The following is a 21,156-nucleotide window of genomic DNA, read 5'->3' as shown; positions in this document are numbered from 1 at the left end:
AATTAATTGGACAACTAATATATATAGAAAAAATTAGCCAGGCATGGTGGCGCATGCCTGTAGTTCCAGCTACTTGGGAGGCTGAGGCAGGAGGATCGCTTGAGCCCAGGAGTTTGAGGTTGCTGTTAGCAAGGCTGATGCCACAGCACAGTAGCCTGGGCAACAAAACAAGACTCTATCTCAAAAAAAAGAGTAAGACTTTGTGCTTACCTACAGAATTTTTAGCAGCACTCTTAATGTGTGTTAGATGATATATTCATTAACAAATTATTGGAAATTTATAGCTTTAGTCCCTAAATGTTGGCTTATATTTTCAATTCTGATTAAAATTTGGTTCCCAATATTGTTATGCTTTTGCTCTATTGACTTATTAATATTTTAGGCTAATTTTCGTGATTAGTTAAGATTTTAAGCAGAAAATTATTTCAAAAGATAACAGGCATTTAATGAGTATTTAGTAATTTAGAAGACAATGTTTTCTGGTTGTAGAATAAGTATATATATGGAAGTAAATGTTGGATATATTAATAAGTTGTTCCAGAATTGAGCTACCCTTTCTCGATGCATCATAAAATACTTTTCTCCTTGTAGGCACAACTCCAGATGTTCCGAGCTCAGTGGATGTTTGAACTTGGCCCAGGTGTAGGCTCTAGCAAGTTAGAAAATCGACCTTGCAGAGCAGCTAGAGGATCTCTACTGAAAGCAGCAGCAGATACCAAAGGAAAACAAGAACAGGCAAAAGAAGAAAAGTTAAGTATTATTGACATTGTAACAAATTACCTTTTTTGGAGGCACATAGAAACTTTTACTAACCTAAGTAATAATAATCCAACTCTTGGGACATAAAGCACGTAATTTGTAAAATTTTTCCACATGAGGACAATTTTGACCAGTATATTAGTTTACACATCCCTCAGTAATTTCTAGATACTTTGGATTATACCACTCCTCCTCCATGAGCTTCTTTCCCTGTAGGTACACTATCTTCATGGTACTGTCTGTTGCTAATGTATAGACCTGTGAGATTCATTTGGTCTCTAATAGATTGATGCCTCTTAATTTATTAATAGAAGCCCAGAAGGGAAAAAACTTGCCTACATGTTAATGCCTTTCCAAAGGTCTTAATGCAGTATTTGTTCTGTTTTGAGTTGATTGATTTACAGTAATGTATTAAGCATTTCTATTTTTTTGTCAACTTTATTAGGGAAGCCACCACCGTAATCATAATATGGAATAATTCCATCACCCTATAAAGGTTCTTACTGCCATTTGGCATCAATCCTGGAAACAATTGATGTGTTCTTTTCACTACAGTTTTTCTTTTTCTTTTTAATTGAAAAATATTAAGGGGGTATAAATGTTTTTGTTACATGGATAGCTTTTGTAATGCTTGAGTCAGGGTTATAAGTGTGCCCATCACCCAAATAGTGTTCATTGTACCTGTTAAGTAGGTTTTTGCCCATCCCTTAATCTTTTCTTTATTCTGGAAAATTTTGAAAGTGCTCACACTGAAAATATTTTGAATACTGTCTAACTATTCACCTCTCTCCTGGTATTTATTCATATGGAGTAGGCTTGGCACACCATTTCACTTTTTCTTTAAGACAGTCTCGCTTTGTTGCCCAGGCTATAGTGAGCCACCGTGCCTGGCCTCATTTCACTTTTTGTCATTCTCTTCTTCATAGAGGCTGTCATCTGTATACCGTCAGGTCCAAGTTTTCGTTCACAGACAATTATTGATCACTAAGTAATGGACATTACCATGATGACTAAAATCTTCTGTACTTTTACAAGCAGTTATCTGTGTGTATGTGTATAAATAGTCGGTACAGTTTTATTACATATGTAGCTTGTGTAACCACCACCACAATCAGAATACTTTTTTTTTTTTTTTTTTTTGAGACAGAGTCTCACTTTGTTGCCCAGGCTAGAGTGAGTGCCATGGCGTCAGCCCAGCTCACAGCAACCTCAAACTCCTGGGCTCAAGGGATCCTCCTGCTTCAGCCTCCCGAGTAGCTGGGACTACAGACATGCGCCACCATGCCCGGCTCATTTTTTCTATATATATTAGTTGGCCAATTAATTCCTTTCTATTTAAAGTAGAGACGGGGTCTCACTCTTGCTCAGGCTGGTTTCGAACTCCTGACCTCGAGCAATCCACCCGCCTCGGCCTCCCAGGGTGCTAGGATTACAGGTGTGAGCCACCGAGCCCGGCCAGAATACTTTTGATATTCCAAGAATGTTGTATAAATGGAATCTACAGTTTGTAGCCTTTTGAGATTGGCAATTTTCCCTCAACATAATTCCCATGAGATCCATCCAACTTGTTTTATCAGTGGTTCCTTCTTATAGCAGAGTAGTATTGAATAGTATGGATGTACCCCCATTTAACCATGTATTTACTGGTTGAAGGACATTCGAGTTGTTTCCAATTTTTGGCTGTTAGAATAGAGCTGCTGTGACTATCTTGGTCCAAGTTTTTGCATGAACATAAATTTTCGTTTCTCTGGGATAGGTGTCCAAGCGTGCAATTGCTAGGTTCTATGGTAAATGCTTATTTTTAAAAGAAACTGCCAAATTGTCTTCCAGAGTATCTGTACCATATTATGTTTCCACCAGCAATGTATGAGGGATCCAGTTTCTACACATCCTCAGCAGCATTTGGTCTTGTCTTTACTTTTTAATTTTAGCCATTCTGATGAGTGTGGTGATATTTCATTGTGATTTTAATTTGTATTTCCCTAATGGCTAATGATGTTGAGTATCTTTTCATGTGCTTATTTCCCATCATCTATATATCCTCTCTGTGAAATATCTGTTTATGCTTTTTCTAATTGGATTGCTGATGAGTTTTCAGAGTTTTTTTTATGTATTCTAGAAACAAGTTATTTGTTTAATATGTGGCTTGCAAATATTTTCTTCCAGTTTGTAGCTTGGTTTTTCATCCTCTTAATAGGGCATTTCATAGAACAACAGTTTTTTAATTTTGATGAGGTTCAATTTATCAACTTTTCCTTTTATGGATAGTGCTTTTGGTATCAACCATAAGAACTCTGCCTAGTCCTAGGGCTACAAGATTTTTTTTCTCTATAAGTTTTATAGGTTTTACATTTTACAATTAAGCCTATCATCCATTTCAAGTTAATTTTTGTGTAAGGTATGAGGTTTAGATCGAGGTTCATTATTTTACCTATGGATATCCAATTGTTTAAGCATCATTTTTTGAAAAAGCCCCCTTCTGCCATCCATACTAATTTTAATACAGATTTTCAAAAATTGTCACTTTATATTTTTATAGGCTCGAGAACTCTTCCTAAAAGCAGTAGAAGAAGAACAAAATGGAGCTCTCTATGAAGGTAAAAACTTGGGGCCCAGGATCATATTTTCATGATGTTTCTGAAGAACAACTCCGTTAATCAATATTTTGTTTTTTACTGTTAACGTATTTAGTCAGAACATCAGTCTTCATGTATAGTGGTCCCTCGATATTCATGGGGGATTGGCCCCGGGCCCCCCTGTGGATAGCAAAATTGGGGGATTCTCAAGTCCCATGTATAAAATGCTGTAGTATTTACATATAACCTACTCACATCCTCCCATAACTTTAAATTATCTCTAGATTACTTACAATAACTAATACAATGTGAATGCTATATAAATAGTTGTTATATATCTTGAATTCATGTTGTTATTTTTTTAACTCAATATTATTGACCTGTAATTGGTTGAATCCAAGAATCTGAAACCCACAGATATAGAGAGACACCTGTATTTGAAATTGTTTTTTAAGAAATCAAAAATAATAAAAATTGTATTTCTACATAACCTGTCTCTTCACAAAAAGATGTTGCTGGGAATCATCAACACATTGATTGGTAGGATGAGTAAAATAACCTTTTTCTACAGTTTTAGTATTTATTCTTCATTAATAATGTCTTAAAAATTATTCACTTTAAAACAGGATATGCTCCTTTTATAGGTGAAAATTACTGCAGAGGATGGGAATATAAAGGATAAATTTTTAAAAAAAAGGATAAATTGAGGAACATACAGATGTTTTCCTAAGTTCAAATTTACATTTTACCAACAGCAATGCACTTTAGCTTTGTCTATTTTATTAACCCTAGAAATGTATAGGTAAGCAAAATTGTAGGGCTGTTTACCATATTAGGTTTGTAATTATGCTTTCATTTTGTGATAGTAAAGATAATAATTGGGGCCTGGGAAAAATGCTTGTGCTTGAATCATTGGAAAATGCTCCCCAAATAATATTAAGAGTTACTGTGTTTATGTGCAGGTTTCTTCTAGTGATATTTTTACTTGGATTTTAAGATAGCCTAATTGGTCAAGTCCTTATGCAGTCTTTCTTAGTTTGTGAGATTCCCATCTCCATTTAGTGTATGGTAATTCACCCACAGTAGTAGAACATGGCAGCCTATAATGAATTGAATAGACTTCATCCAAGGGAAAAAGAGCTAGTTGGCCTCTGCAGGCCCAAGTTTTGTTGGTATATCTCTGTGGGTAGAGATTATTGAATATTACAGCTCTAAACCACCTGACCAGGAGATTTATTTAAAAAAAAAAAAAGGTTTTAAAGGTTATTTAACTAAATAAGAGACAGGTGGGCTAAAGGAAGTTGGATTTGTAGGATAAATTCCAAAGAGTTGTTCTTTGTATTCCACCTAATAGGAAGCATTTGATTTTCCTCAACTCTGTGTCCTAGGAAAAAAGTTTGCTTAAAAGCGTGGGTTTTTTTTTTTTTTTTTTTTTTTTTTTTTTTTTTGAGGGTTGGGGGCTATAGCAGTTGTATTTTCAGAGCCTGAAGAAAGATAACCCTATAAAAATCACAATACATAAGAGGGTGAGGAAAAAGATGGAAAGGGCTAAAAGATAAGAGCAAATATAACGTCTTAAACTTCTATAACCTGTTAGCTTTAGAAAAACTGCTTTCTGAGGAATAAGGTTTGGAAATAAGTTTGTGTCACTCACTGAATACTGTTGCATGTAGAAAAAGGGAAGTTGGCTGTTTGTAAAGAAAGTTACCAAATTAAACCACAGTTAAGGGTAATCAAAGGAAATGACAAAATGTATGGTTATAGCTAATTTAGCTTTATTTCTTCTTTTAGCCATCAAGTTTTATCGTAGGGCTATGCAACTTGTACCTGATATAGAGTTCAAGATTACTTATACCCGGTCTCCAGATGGTGATGGCGTTGGAAACAGCTAGTGCGTATATAATTTGATAGACAGTAATGCATAGAGTTTGTTAAAGTTAAGCGTCTTTGCCCTGTTGACTCTTAACATGATAAGAATATGGTGCTAATTCTGTTAAGCTATATAGTCTTTGGTATATCCTTGTTTATAAAATTGTAGAAATTTTTCAATTAGGGCAATTTAAGATTAGCATATAGAAATGCACGTTTTAAACGGATAATAAAAAACAAGGTGATGAAAGTATTTTTTAATTTTTATTTTTTTAACAAAAGCAGATTACTGAAAGAAATAAAAGGATACGTTTCAACGTCTTGAAACCTATTTGAAGTAGAAAGTATTAAAATCTAATTAGGCCAAAGTTGGCAAAATATTAATAATGGTTGCAATTGGGTAATGGGTACATGGGATTTTTATTTCACTAGTCTCTCTCTTTTTGTATATATTTGAAACTTTACATTTTATAAAAGGCTTTTAATTATATTAGAAAAATGCTAAACTGTAATAAAATTTTATTCTCAATGTATGTAGGTAGAACATTTAAACTCTAACATTTGTTTAAAAGCACAGGTGCTAAATATAAGCATTCCTAAAAGAAGTAATGTTTCATTGTACAGATGCCACTTGCATCAAATGGCATGAAATAGCATTGACTGTTTTATATCGACAGAAATCAAGAGAACATATTTTTAAGATGATACTTTTGAAGCTATTAGTAAAATAATTATAAAACTGTTTTAGCTTAATCCCTCTATTCCCCAAAGCCAGTTAGTTTACTGGTATTAGAAGGGAAGAGAGGCAGTACCCATGATAGAATGTCAGGAGTGGGCAATACATAGAAAAATAGAGTTTTGATAATGAGATATATTAGCTATTATATTACCTCTCATGAAATAATTGTTACCTTTATTGATAACATATGTTATTGCCAGTGTTTGAAACTGCATATGGTATTAACACTTAAGCTTTGGATAATTTATATTGAAAACATCTCATTGAAGGCAGTATTAATTGACTGTTTGAATTTTCAGCTAGTGATACTGCTCACCAAATTATAGTTAACAGTGTGAGGAAGTTCATACTTAAAATTAATGATTTTAGCTTTTTCTAAACCTTCTTTAAATGTGGTTAGGGTCATTTAGACCCTACCTAAATGTTTGGGTAGACAACATTTAGTTTTATAAATAGATGCCAAGTACTGTTAAAAAAGGGTTGTATTGGCTGGGTGCAGTGGCTCACGCCTGTAATCCTAGCACTCTGGGAGGCCAAGGCAGGTGGATCGTTTGAGCTCAGGAGTTTGAGACTAGCCTGAGCAAGAGTGAGACCCCGTCACTACTAAAAATAGAAAAAAAATTAGCCTGGTGTGGTAGCACGTGCCTGTAGTCCCAGTTACTCCGGAGGCTGAGGCAGGAGGATCACTTGAGTCCTGGAGTTGGAGATGTCTGTGAGCTAGACTGACACCATGGGACTCTAGCCCAGGCAACAGAGGGAGACTCTGTCTCAAAGAAAAAGAAAATAGCACTGCGGGAGGCCAAGGTGAAAGGATCACTTGAGGTCAGCAGTTTGAGACCAGCCTGAACAGCAGGACGCTTTCTCTGTTTTACAAAAAGAAAGATTGTATTAAAATATTAAAGAAGCATTTCTCTTCTTCCTCATCTCTTTATACAAACCCAAAGGCTGGGAAAGTTCTTTAAGGATAATAAAATATGATAAGCCCTAGATGTTTCTTTGCCTTTCCCATAAAGTGTTTGTAGAATAGCTAAGAGTCCTTCTAACCTCAACCATACTTGCTTTTTGTTGTATTATAAAAAGCCCTTCCTGGTTTTCTGAATTCATCCTCATATAAGCCTTTTTGTAAGTCTGATGATCTTTCAGGTTTAATTCAGCAAAAATGGAAAACTAAATATTTTTTAGAACTCTTAACTATACATTTGTGTGTATTGGTAGATGATTTATGAACCCTAAAGTTTTTTCAAATTAGGTATTTTCTTCCCTAAAGGTAGGTGATAAGTTAAGGCACATCCATTAGAAAATCCTTGGTAAGTACCTCAGGTGGCATCTGTATATTTGATTTTTATCCAATTAGAATGGATTAGGATCACTTAAAGAATTTACTTACATAAAACTTACATAAAGAATCTACTTACATTTGATTACTTTCAAATCATTTGAAATTTTTTACTAACTCCTGAAATCTCCGCTTTCCAATAAAACTAATTAGTTAAATCCCAAAACCTGTATCTGAAAAATCCCAATTCTTTCTGAATGGTAATTACCAAAGCTTTTTTCTTTGGAAGAACTTGGTATGGTAGTACTTTGTAAGGTGGGATAAACTATTATCACATTTCAAAAAGTATCACATTTTGAATAAGCTTTTAGGTGACTTTTTGTAAAGCAAATTTGAAAGTGCTATGAAAAATCAGTTTTAGTTTTTAAACTATATGTTTGTAGACTGAGGCACTTAATTTGCTCACCTTCCTTCTCTTTTCAGCATTGAAGATAATGATGATGATAGCAAAATGGCAGATCTCTTGTCCTACTTCCAGCAGCAACTCACATTTCAGGAGTCTGTGCTCAAACTGTGTCAGCCTGAGCTTGAGAACAGTCAGACTCACATATCAGGTGTAGATTCTTGGTTTTTGTTACTCAATGAAAAATAAACCTCAGATTAAAGATTTCTAAATTTATAAGGTCAGTTAAGTTGCCAGATAATAGCTGCCCTAGTTCAGGATATGGTGGGAGATCTAGTTATGATCACTATTTGTATATACTGATAAGCTTTTCAAAATCTGAAGCAGAGCAGTGTCTGTAATACAACACTACAGTTGTTTAAGGATGTTATACTTTTTTCAGTGAATATCTAAGAGGGTGAGTCTGAGTTGTTGAGGTAGCCCTAAGAAAATTGGAAGAATACTGGTATCATGAGGCATTTTAGCCAAGTTGGACAGTAGTCCTGAGACAGGCTAAATATTTAGAAATAAATGTTTTCTTTTCATATGTTAAATATTAATTAGTTATGGGATTTTTCAGAGAAGACAATTGAAACTTTTCAAGGAAATGAAAATAACTTTTTATTGTTAATAAATTCAATTTGGATCACACACATATGGTAGACTATTTTTCTAACACATTTATGTTAATATGTCATAGCAGTAAAATCTTTCATGGGAAAAGGGTGTTTTATAAAAATAGCTCATTATCTATTCTTTACTGAAAAAATAAAGATATTTGTGTCTTGGTAATAAGAACCATTAATTACTATTGGGTAGTTAAGTACATTCATGCCATAGCTCTGAGCAATACCAAGAGTTTGATTCATAAATTTCTAGGAATGCATTAATGCACTGAGAACGTGGTTGTGACAATAGAAGGACATATAGAAGAGTCAGTGAAGAGTGATTTTCTTTTGCAGCACTGCCAATGGAAGTCCTGATGTACATCTTCCGGTGGGTGGTGTCTAGTGACTTGGACCTTAGATCATTAGAGCAGTTGTCGCTGGTGTGCAGAGGATTCTACATCTGTGCTAGGTATGTCCTGTTTTTTTCTTAACTCAGGCAGTGGTGAAAACAATTAAATTTCTTTGCCGATTTTGATAAAAGAACTTGATTGATGTTCTGGGTAAAAACTTAGAACAAACAGAAGTTTTGCTAAGCTGTGCTTAATGTGATTTTCTCAAACAATTTAGCATTTAAAAGCTAGAATGTTTTACATTTCCAGGGTATAGAATAATATGTAGAACAAATGTTCTACATCTGTTCACACATATCACTTCCATAGGGATTACAGGCTAGCTTAGCTAATTTGGAAAAAACAATTATATTATAAAAATGTATTAAAGTCATTTTTATAGTAACTCTAAACCCATTGAGTGATAATGATTGTACTTTTGGCTCCTTAAACGTTATCCTATATTTTTAAATCTCGCTATGTGAAGAATAATCATAGTTCAATCTAAAATCATGAGAGATTCATCTTTCATGGATATCTCATATAGAAATATATACTTAGTCCTTAGCATCTAGAATTTTTTTTATAACTCTAGTTTTTAAAATTCAGATACATTATTTTTAAATAACTTTTATTTAAAGATTCCATTTGGAATCTTGTATTTCTCATAAAATATTCAAAATGCTGAAACAAGCATCTATTAAATATGTAGTGTCTTGCCACCAACCTTTTGAAATTTGAGTCTCTAGAATTGTTATGTTAACCTAAATAACAGAGAGAAGTTCTCTAAAGAAAACATTTATTTGGAAATAGGACATTGCAGTATGAATACATATGCCCAATGGAAATACTGTGTACATATTCAGGGAGGTGTAAAGGAAGACAAAGGTTTTTAAAGAAAAAATAATGAAGATTACATAATTGTTTTGAAATAATTACCCTTGGCTACAAAGATCAATAACAAGGGTGATAACAGTTTGAGGTTGGACAGGCTATTGCCGGGCAGATTTCCTCAGAAAGTATTATTTGTGTAAGGTTGCAATGGCCTTTGTACAGGGTTTGTTTTTTGTAGAGTCTTTTTGTTATCAGGCACACAAGAGAAGTGATAACCTTCTCTCCATGATCTTCCTTGGCTCTTTTTGTCAGGGTTTTCTTAACAGTAGTGATGATCTCATTTTGATTTTAACAACTTTTACATTTTGCTCCCCCACCTTTTTTTTTTTTTTTGAGACAGAGTTTCGCTTTGTTGCCCAGGCTAGAGTGAGTGCCGTGGCGTCAGCCTAGCTCACAGCAACCTCACACTCCTGGGCTCAAGCGATCCTACTGCCTCAGCCTCCCGAGTAGCTGGGACTACAGACTTGTGCCACCATGCCCAGCTAATTTTTTCTATATATATTAGTTGGCCAATTAATTTTCTTTCTATTTAAAGTAGAGACGGGGTCTCGCTCTTGCTCAGGCTGGTTTCAAACTCCTGACCTCGAGCAATCTACCCACCTGGGCCTCCCAGAGTGCTAGGATTACAGCCGTGAGCCACCACGCCTGGCCCATTTTGCCCTTTTCATCAAGATCTTTCTTCAAAAGTATCATTAGTAAGTTATCCTGTAGTTAGGTTTTGACATCCCACAGTGCCAGGATGAACCTGTCTTGGTTGCTGGTCTCATCCCCATGGGGGGAAGTGATTGGCAACTGGAGTCAGTGTCACAGCCCTTTTAACTACTTTTGAGAAATAAGGGAGTTTTGAAGAAAGTGGCTCCCAGGCTAAGTCTACCTGGAATCCATTACTAAGTTCAATTTTGTCTGTTCCATAGTGTTTTGTTATCATCTCAAAGTGCTAGGCCAAGATTATTTTGTTAGGAGTTGTGCTTCTATAAAAATTTAGCAAGTAATAGATGCAAAATTTGAAAAAGGAAAATACAGAGTAAAATTAATAGTACTATGACATTCTGGTTTGCATAATGGTTTTGAACCATGTGTCTAGGCTTAAAGACAACTATTTGAATAAATCAAATGACTGTAGGGAATTAGGTGAGACTGTTGTAACCATGTGGCTTGTTTTCTTATTTTATGTATATGGGTCTCAAATTTCCTAGAGGAATTTTTGCAGGTATAGCATGTGGTAGTAGCAATAGCACACTTTCTTATTTAACCAATGGATACCGAACGATGTCTTAGGTTAGGTTCTGTTAAGTTACCAGCAGAAGCTATTGATTGTGAAATTTCAATTCCAGTGGTCTCCAGCCTTTTTGGCACCAGGGACCAGTTTCATGGAAGACAATTTTTCCATGGATGAGGGCAGGCAAGACTCAGGCAGCAATGCAAGCAATGGGGAGTGGCTGTAAATACAGATGAAGCTTTGCTCGCCTGCTCATCTTCTGCTGTGCGGCCAGGTTCCTAACAGGCCACAGACTGGTACTGCTCTGAGGATGGGGGTTGGGGACTGCAGAATTACACCGTCATCCTCTCAAGTGGAAAGGGTAGCATTAAGAAGGGGGTAAAAATCTTTGTATGTCTTAGGAATAGCTGTCTACAACATGAAAACATTAACTTCTCCTCCTTACTCATAGTTTTAATATCTGTAGTCATGATGTTGGACTGTTTAGTGAACTTTTTACGTGGCCCATACATCAGGCATGAGGCTCATATTTTAAAATTTGAATAGTTTCAGCTTATAGGGCTTTTGGAACAGAGCAGCTTTTGTTTTCAGTTGGAGTATAACCAAATATTGGAGGAAATTAGGCAAATTCAGGAACTAATCCAGTCTTCAGGTAGATAACAAGAACTTAAAAACAATGCACAAGACCATAGTCTGATAACAGATGTATTATAGTTTTTCTTTAGAAATACAACTTTTTTTCTGTATGTTGATTATATAGGAATCTTGGATTTAAAAACATCTTGAGGCTAGGAAGCCAAACCAAAGCAGACTTTAGATTTTACTTGCATGCTTAAGGTTCCTTGTGCTTGCCAGGAAGTGACAGTTTTTACTCACTCTAAGGGCTGAGAACTCTTGAAGCCAGGTATTTTATACACATTATTAAATATGATATTTCAGTCAACCTTGGTAATATAACCAATGTTTACAATTGTATCCTATTTATAAAGAGAGAGTAGATTTTTATTGAACTTATGTAAATAAGAATACTTATGAATTGTTTCTGAATTTTGGAGGAATCAAGCAGTGTGAAAAAGCAAACGCTTCTACCTGTATTCACAAAAGTATGCTTTACCAAATTACTGTAAATGATAGATAGCTTATGAGAGAAAAATTCCTTAAATCTGGAAAATAAAACATTTAAGAAAAGAACCAACAGTGTTTTAAATAAAAGTCTTAAAAACATCTTTAATTACCTCCATCAATTTCATGTAGTTAATTTTTTGTTTTGCTTTTTCTTAACTAGCAGTTTAATGAACCCATCAGTTTCTTTATTAGAATTTTGGAAATTTTTATTTCATCATTAATTTTTTTTTTTTTAATTTTTTTTGTAGAGATGGGGTCTTGCTATTACTGAGGCTGGTCTCAAACTCCTGGCCTCAAGTGATCCTCCCTTCTTGGCCTCCCAAAGTGCTAGGATTACAGTTGTCAGGATTTTCTTAATATTAGTGATTCCATTTTGATTTTGACAACTTTCACAGTTATTCCATTAACTTGTAATTATACATGAGAAAACATAATAAAGAAGGGATTGGTTAAGAAAGCAGGAATTTTCAGGAATAAAACTTTGTGTCATCATCAAGTAAAAGTAATGTCCAAAAGAAGACATTTTAAGTGCACATTTCAACATAAATTTGGGGGGATATATCTTTTGTGGTCCAGTGCTAATATAAGTAGTTTTTGCTCCTTTAAAACTTAATATTAAGGCCGAGCGTGGTGGCTCATGCCTGTAATCCTAGCACTCTGGGAGGCCAAGGCGGGCGGATTGCTCAAGGTCAGGAGTTCGAAACCAGCCTGAGCAAGAGCGAGACCCTGTCTCTACTAAAAAGTAGAAAGAAATTAATTGGCCAACTAAAAATATATAGAAAAAATTAGCCAGGCATGGTGACACATGCCTGTAGTCCCAGCTACTCAGGAGGCTGAGGCAGGAGGATTGTTTGAGCCCAATAGTTTGAGGTTGCTGTGAGCTAGGCTGACGCCACGGTACTCACTCTAGCCTGGGCAGCAAAGCGAGACTCTGTCTCAAAAAAAAAAAACAAAAAACTTAATATTAAGCTATGAGTGGTGGCACATGCCTGTAGTCCCAGCTACTCGGGAGGCTGAGGTGAGAGGATTGCTTGAGCCCAGGAATTCTGGGCTATAGTGTACTATGCTGATCAGGTGTCCACTCTTAAGTTTTGCATCCATATGGTGACCTCTAGGGAGTGGGAGACCACCAGGTTGCCTAAGGAGAGGTAAACTGACCCAGGTCAGAAACAGAGAAGGTCAAAACTCCCGTGCTGATTAGTAGTGGGATCATGCCTGTGAATAGCCACTGCATACCAGCCTAGGTGACATAGCAAGACCCCATCTCTTTTAAAAAACAAAATAATATTTTAAATTATAGATGGAGTTAAAAATATTTTGAGCTATATCAGAATCATGTCAACTTTAAATACATGTTTAACTTAGCTTTCTGCACTAATTTCATAACAAAGTCCTATTGATGCTACCTTCAAAATTTACTTCTGTTCTGACCATTTCACCACTTCTACAACTATTATTCTGAGTCAGCCACTGTTGTGTTTGGTCTGGATTATGACGTGGCATCCTACATGGTCTCCCTGCTTCCACTCATACCCCTAGAGCATGTTCTTCATAAATCCAATAGAATGATCTTTTAAAAGCATAAATCATGGTCAAAACCCTCTGGTGGCAACATCTCATATAAATAGCCACTCCCACCTGCAAGATCCTACCTCATCTATCCCTGGCTATTTCTCAGATCATTTAGTCCATGCTTCGCCTGGCTCACTTTAGTGAGTCCACCAGTCACACTCCTGCCTCAGCGCCCTGCACTTGCCGTGGCTGCTGCTGGGGTTACTTTTCCCATGACTATTGTCACCTTCCCAAAGAGGCCTTTCCCAGCTGCGCTGTCTGAAATAGTCTCTATTTCCTCACCACTGTCATTTCTATTTGCTGACTCCCCTTAGTCTTTTGGTTGATTCTTGCACTGAGCATACTACCTAAAGCTTCTCTCTGTTTGCTTTACCACCAGGGAAAGAGCAGGGCCTTTGCCTTGTTCATCCATCCCTCCCAAGTCCTTGGAACAGTGCCTCCCAGGTGCATAATAAATATTTACTGAATAAAAGATGGCTGATAGCAAAAATATTTATGTCTGCATATAGGGACTTAGGCTTTTATATTTATTGATGTCATGCTTTATTCCCTAGAGACCCTGAAATTTGGCGTCTGGCCTGCTTAAAAGTTTGGGGCAGAAGCTGTATTAAACTTGTTCCATACACATCCTGGAGAGAGATGTTTTTAGAACGGCCTCGTGTTCGGTTTGATGGTAAGCTGAACTCTGTAGAACTCAGGAGAAATGGTAATCTGTAATGCTGATTTTGATAAATACATAGTTTAAATTTTCTGTAATGGACCTAAGTACTATGTGCATATTTAAGGGAAAACATAATAAAAATAAAACTGGAAGTGTGTTATAGGACTATAATTTTTAAAGGTTTTTTATGTTCTTTTAAAAAATCTTTTTTCTTAATAGGAGTGTATATCAGTAAAACAACATATATTCGTCAAGGGGAACAGTCTCTTGATGGTTTCTATAGAGCCTGGCACCAAGTGGAATATTACAGGTACAACTGTAGTAAACTGAGTGAGTGGAAAATTCTCTCTCTCCACGTAATTAGCTCATTAGTTATATGGACGTCTGTTCTTTGTTGCTTTTGATTTAATCACAAAATGACCCTCAGTATTTCTATCCATTATTACAACATAGGAATTGTACTCAAAAAACCAATTGGTTAATATAAATATATAATTCCTTCTCACCTCCATATTTTAGAGTTCTCATTGTCTTTTGGGTATACTCATTTGCCTTTCCAAATAGCTTGTGCTTTTTATTCATTTCTGTTGTTTACCAAATATTACTGTCATTGAAAAATAAAGATATGTTAATCACTGTATTATTTTAGGATCTCACTTTTGTTTGACATTAGTGCTGTAGGAAAAACACAGAACTTTAATGAAGTAACATTTATTCTAACTTTTACTCAGTGAGTGAAATTGTAAGTTCACCAGTTCCATTTCCCCTAAGGAAGATCATAAAATGTCTTCAGTTCTTTGTTGCCAGACTAACAGGTTGTCAGTCACATTCAGGGGGTTTTTTTGTTGTTTTTTTTTTGAGACAGAGTCTTACTCTGTTGCCCAGGCTAGAGTGCCGTGGCGTCAGCCTAGCTCACAGCAACCTCAAACTCCTGGGCTCAAGCGATCTTTCTGCCTCAGCCTCCTGAGTAGCTGGGACTACAGGCACGAGCCACCATGCCCAGCTAATTTTTTCTAAATATTTTTAGTTGGCCAATTAATTTCTTTCTCTTTTTAGTAGAGATGGGGTCTTGCTCTTGCTCAGGCTAGTTTTAAACTCCTGACCTCGAGCGATCTTCCTGCCTCAGCCTCCCAGAGTGCTAGGATTACAGGCATGAGCCACCACTCCCGGCCCACATTTGGTTTTAATGTTTTATCAGTTCTTTGGCCCTTGGTATTTTAGTTTTGGTTTCATAGCTGTGAATAGGTTTAGGTGCTGATAAATAAGGACATGTTTTATACTTCGTGTGTGTGTGTGGTGTGTTTTGGTGTTTTTTGTGTTTTTACATAGGTACATAAGATTCTTTCCTGATGGCAGTGTGATGATGTTGACAACCCCTGAGGAGCCTCAGTCCATTGTTCCTCGATTAAGAACTAGGAATACCAGGTAGTGTTTTTCTATGGCTTTCTGTCTAGGCCACATTTTATATGGTTATTTGCGGGTTAATGTAACCCAGTGCCTCCTCGATTAATACTGGATGATTTTAAAAGGAATCATTTGGGGGCACTTGTGAAAAATACCAATTCCTGGGCTGCTTCTTAGAGAGTGTACTTCACTAGCAAGGTCTTTGGGGCCTTGAAATCAAGATTAACTTACATCCTGGCTGATTCTTTTCAAGCAAGTTTAGTAAACACTGTTGTAATTCCTTGCTTCCTAGACTTAAAGTGTTTTTTTATCTTTTAGAACTGATGCAATTCTACTGGGTCATTATCGCTTGTCACAAGATACAGACAATCAGACCAAAGTATTTGCTGTAATAACTAAGAAAAAAGAAGAAGTGAGTATACAAGTGGAATTAACAGTTTTCTTTTTATTTCAATACCCTGTTCATTCAACCATTCTTAATTAGAAGGAATAAACAAATGCTGTTTCATTACTTACATTATTATACAAAGTGTATGTTGACTTCTAGTATATTACTAAAGAAAGCTGGAGAGTTTTCTAAGATGTAGTTAATTTTTATTGTATCAGCTTATTTGTTTTTCTTCATATAGTTCCTTTTATTATGGTCCAGTGTTTTTACATATGAAAATGTGAAGCCACAATCTCCTATGAAATAACTATACCTGAATGTAGTTTTTGGCTTTTCTCATTTTGAGTCACAAGGTTTTTTTCTTTCCTAAATTAGCTTATATAGATAATTCTTTCACAAGGATGTTCTTAGAACTTCAGTTTCTATTGGAAATAAGTGAAAGAAAGATAATTTCCTTCTTCCTATTCTTATAAAAGGAAAAAATGCCAGGTAAATATGATTATTGATGTCATTACATTCTAGAGTGCTTTAAATTCTCTTAAACTGAAGACCCAATTTTTTTCCACAATCTTTCTTCATATGCACTTTTAAAATCCTGGTTGAAAACTATAATATTAATATATACAGGCAGGTGGGAGTGGGGAGGAGGGGATGGGTATATACAAACACAATGAGTGAGATGTGCAGTGTTTGGGGGATGGTCACGCTTGAGGCTCTGACTGGGGGGGGGGAGCATGGGTAATATACGTAACCTTAACACTTATACCCCCATATATATTAGAATATTTGCCTGTTGCCTTTATAATAACAGTTTTTGAAAGAAAGTTCTCTCGTATGAAATCCCCACCTCTTCTCTAACATCATGTACCAAGATGGTTAGGTCAGGGTTTCATCTGTGAGTCCTATCACCAGTGGCCACCTGTTGCTGGCATCTTCACCTCCCTCTGGTAGGCTCGTGGAGGCTAGGGCAGCAGTCTGAGAGGCAGAGATAGTTGCTTTGACTGAGTTTCCTGAGTTCAAAATTGGGGAATTGTGAGGCCCCAGTTGCTTAGGTTTTATCTAATAGAAAGAGTTTAGCAATTCCCATCTACAGTGCCTGTTTTTTCTTCAGAATAGAATATAATGAAACTATTCACAGCATTTACATTTTTGTGTTTTTAACAGCAGTATTTGCAGAAATGTGATTCTAATGAACCTTGTCATGGCTATTTTTCCACTGAATACTTTACTGTTATTGCAAAAGATAAGTCATACTCTGTGCTTTTTCTACAGCCTTCACTAGTTACTACTTTGTCTCTCAAAAAAATTCCAAGTGTTTTCTAGGCTGGGCGCGGTGGCTCATGCCTGTAATCCTAGCACTTTGGGAGGCCGAGGCGGGAGGATTGCTTGAGCTCAGGAGTTTGAGACTAGCCTGAGCAAGAGTGAGACCTTGTCTCTACTAAAAATAAAAAGAAATTAGCCAAACGACAAAAAATAGAGTGTGTCTGTAGTCCCAGCTACGCAGCAGGATCGCTTAAGCCCAGGAGTTTGAGGTTGCTGTGAGCTAGGCTGACGCTATGGCACTCTAGCCTGAACAACAGAGTGAGACTGTCTCAAAAAAAAAAAAAAAATTCCAAGTGTTTTCTAGTAGAAGGAAATACTAGGCTTAGAGGAAGGAGACATTTCTGAAACTACTGTGTGTCTTTGGTTAACTCATTTGATGTCCCTGGGTCTTCATTTCTTGAACTAGTAAATAGAAATAATGCAGCCATTATTGGAATTACTGTGATGATGAGGAGGAGGAGGAAAAACATGATATTTTTAGAGTATTTAACATTTTTCAAGGCATTCATACATTCTCATGATATTCAAAACAACTTTACTGCATGCAAATATTGTTACTTTTAATGTCGCTCTTACATGGGTTTTTTTTTTTTTTTTGAGACAGAGTCTCACTCTGTTGCCTGGGCTAGAGTGTTGTGGCGTCAGCCTAGCTCACAACAATCTCAAACTCCTGGGCTCAGGTGATCCTCCTGCCTCAGCCTCCCGAGTAGCTGGGACTGCAGGCATGTGCCACCATGCCCGGCTAATTTTTTCGATATATATTAGTTGGCCAATTAATTTCTTTCTATTTTTTTTTTTTTTTAGTAGAGACAGGGTCTCACTCTTGCTCAGGCTGTTTTCGAACCCCTGACCTTGAGTGATCCATCTGCCTCGGCCTCCCAAAGTGCTAGGATTATAGGCGTGAGCCACCATGCCTGGGCCTTACATGTTTTTTATAAACATTTATAAGGTGAGATAAGGTTTCATTATAGCTCATGTACCTTTTCTTTTACAGAAACCACTTGACTACAAATACAGATATTTTCGTCGTGTCCCTGTACAAGAAGCAGATCAGAGTTTTCATGTGGGGCTACACCTGTGTTCCAGTGGTCACCAGAGGTTCAACAAACTCATCTGGATACATCATTCTTGTCACATTACTTACAAGTAGGTGAATGAATAAAAATACCAAAAATATAGCATAAATGTATAGTTTATATCCTGCTTAGGAAACTCAGATATGTGTGAATTTCTCAGAGTTAACATTACATTATAGGCCAGGTGCAGTGGCTCACGCCTGTAATCCTAGCACTCTGGGAGGCTGAGGTGGGTGGATTGCTCGAGGTCAGGAGTTCGAAACCAGCCTGAGCAAGAGTGAGACCCCATCTCTACCAAAAATAGAAAGAAATTAATTGGGCAACTAAAAATATATAGAAAAAATTAGCCAGGCACGGTGACGCGTGCCTGTAGTCCCAGCTACTCGGGAGGCTGAGGCAAGAGGATTGCTTGAGCCCAGGAGTTTGAGGTTGCTGTGAGCTAGGCTGACGCCACAGCACTCTAGCCCAGGCAACAGAGTGAGACTCTGTCTCAAAAAAACAAACAAAAATAAAAGCCAAAAAAACCACATTACATTATAAAGCAAAATCACAGTATAATACTACCTCAAACCAAGAAAATATCCAAAATGAAGCCGGGTGCGGTGGCTCATGCCTGTAATCCTAGCACTCTGGGAGGCTGAGGCAGGCAGATCGTTTGAGCTCAGGAATTTGAGACCAGCGTGACCAAGAGTGAGACCCCGTCTCTACTAAAAATAGAAAGAAATTAGCCGGACAACTAAAAATATATAGAAAAAATTAACTGGGCATGGTGGCACATGCCTGTAGTCCCAGCTACTCGAAGGCTGAGGCGGGGGATTGTTTGAGCTCAGGAGTTTGAGGTTGCTGTGAGGTAGGCTGACACCATGGCACTCTAACCTAGGCAACAGAATGCCTAGGTTAGAGTGCCAGGAAAATAATAATAAAATAATACAATCTCAGGAAAATAATAATAAAATAATAAAGAAAAACAGAATTACCAATACGAGTATGATCTCAAGAAACTCTAGAAGAAAGTACTTCATATGGTTCTACCTGGGTGGTAGAATTATGCAAAACTGTATACTTTTCTAAATTTTTCAAGTTTTCTACAATATGCCTATATTGTTTAGAATTTATCAAGATGAATTGGCCAGGCACGATGGCTCACGCCTATAATCCTAGCACTCTGTGAGGCTGAGGTGGGTGGATTGTTCAAGGTCAGGAGTTTGAAACCAGCCTGAGCAAGAGCGAGACCCCATCTCTACTTTAAATAGAAAGAAAATTAATTGGCCAACTAATATATATATATAGAAAAAATTAGTCGGGCATGGTGGCGCATGCCTGTAGTCCCAGCTACTTGGGAGGCTGAGGCAGTAGGATTGCTCGAACCCAGGAGTTTGAGGTTGCCGTGAGCTAGGCTGATGACACGGCACTCACTCTAGCCTGGGCAACAAAGAAAAACTCTGTCTCAAAAAAAAAAAAAAACACACACAAAAAACCAGATGAATTAAAAATGAAAAAGGCTAAAGCATAAAATGACCCGGCCAAACACAAAAAGATTTTAAATGTGTTGAAATTTCCTGGTACTAGTAATTTTGTGCTTTCTTTCCAGATCAACTGGTGAGACTGCAGTCAGTGCTTTTGAGATTGACAAGATGTACACTCCCTTGTTCTTTGCCAGAGTGAGGAGCTACACAGCTTTCTCAGAAAGGCCTCTTTAGAGCCTCAAGTCCAGTCCTCTGTCACTGTTGCATGAATAAAAGTATATAGCGCAAAATCACCTAAGTTATAAATGTACATATATATATTGAATTGGAACTTATTTTAAATTGTTGGAGTTCTTTTAAGAAGAGTATAAATTGATTATTTTTTTTATTTAAAGGGATAGTTGATTCTTGGGGTGTTTTGTTTTAAAATTAAGAAGTTGAATTATAAGTTGTTTAAACATATTTATGTTGTGAAAAACCTTAATATGAGGGTTTAAATCATGTCCTTTTTAAGCAGATTTATGAGATTTCTGTAACATAAGTTGTTTTCTGCCTGAGCATCCTAATATATTTCAGAGGAGAGCACCACTGGATAAGCATTTTATTTCCCGCATGACATATTGCCTTTGCACTAAAGGCTGAAAATGTGAAAACTTGCTCTGGATTTGATTGAAACTGTTTCATCAATAAAGATAATAAACATTTCTTTCAAGAAAATATATTTGGATCACTTTTTAAAAATGCCATAATATTTAACAAACAATCCTAGGATAGCTAGCAGAGGCTTAGGAATCATTGTCCCTAGCTGGGCACAGTGGCATGTACCTGTAGTCTCGGTTACTTGAGAGGGTGAGGTAGGAGGATCACTTGAGCCCCGGGAGTTTGAGACCTGCCTGAGCAACATAGTGAGACCCTGTCTTTTAAAACAGTGTTGCTTCATTTCATCATTGGTCTTTATATGTACCCACAGACTATAGATCCCTATACTCTGACCTTATCTAGGCACCTTACACATATATGACATTAACTGAGAAAGAGTGAATCCTCAGGACTTGAACTCTTCAACAAACTCAACCAACTGATTCGGTCATCATTCTTCATAAAAGAGTAAGTAGTTGGAAGATCACACAAGGCCAGGCCTAACTCTTGTTTTGATATGAAAGTTGGCAGAGAGCCAGCCACCTAATAAATTGTATGTTACCTTTTTACTTAAAGGAGTTGCCCTTTCCTAGTAACAGTCATATTAGTGTTTAATTTCAGAGTTTGTGTAGTAGACCTCTACCAGATTCAAATTTGGTTTTGGTTTTGAGTCAAGTAGTCATATACTTTCAGAAATCAACATCTATAGCCACTATTGCTTTCATCTTCAT

General features: G+C 36.6%; 1 protein-coding gene across 2 annotated transcripts in view; it reads left to right on the top strand.

The window, feature by feature from the left end:
* FBXO9 (F-box protein 9) overlaps positions 1-20,503 on the top strand; it is a 29,408-nt gene extending 8,905 nt beyond the window's left edge. For both annotated transcript variants that reach the window (XM_076003290.1, XM_076003291.1), the window contains 11 exons: positions 592-750; positions 3,299-3,356; positions 5,127-5,226; positions 7,703-7,833; positions 8,624-8,738; positions 14,023-14,141; positions 14,349-14,439; positions 15,459-15,554; positions 15,852-15,945; positions 18,239-18,390; positions 19,912-20,503. In XM_076003290.1, coding sequence (XP_075859405.1) covers positions 592-750; positions 3,299-3,356; positions 5,127-5,226; positions 7,703-7,833; positions 8,624-8,738; positions 14,023-14,141; positions 14,349-14,439; positions 15,459-15,554; positions 15,852-15,945; positions 18,239-18,390; positions 19,912-20,020 — 1,224 coding nt within the window. In that variant the 3' untranslated portion in view covers positions 20,021-20,503. The remainder of the gene's footprint in view (positions 1-591; positions 751-3,298; positions 3,357-5,126; positions 5,227-7,702; positions 7,834-8,623; positions 8,739-14,022; positions 14,142-14,348; positions 14,440-15,458; positions 15,555-15,851; positions 15,946-18,238; positions 18,391-19,911) is intronic.
* Positions 20,504-21,156: the final 653 nt, after the last annotated feature.

The sequence above is a fragment of the Microcebus murinus genome, chromosome 5 (genome assembly GCF_040939455.1).
Source record: "Microcebus murinus isolate Inina chromosome 5, M.murinus_Inina_mat1.0, whole genome shotgun sequence".
Taxonomy (NCBI): Eukaryota; Metazoa; Chordata; class Mammalia; order Primates; family Cheirogaleidae; genus Microcebus; species Microcebus murinus.
The sequence above is the reverse complement of the archived record's forward strand: the minus strand, read 5'-3'. Positions and strand labels throughout refer to the sequence as shown.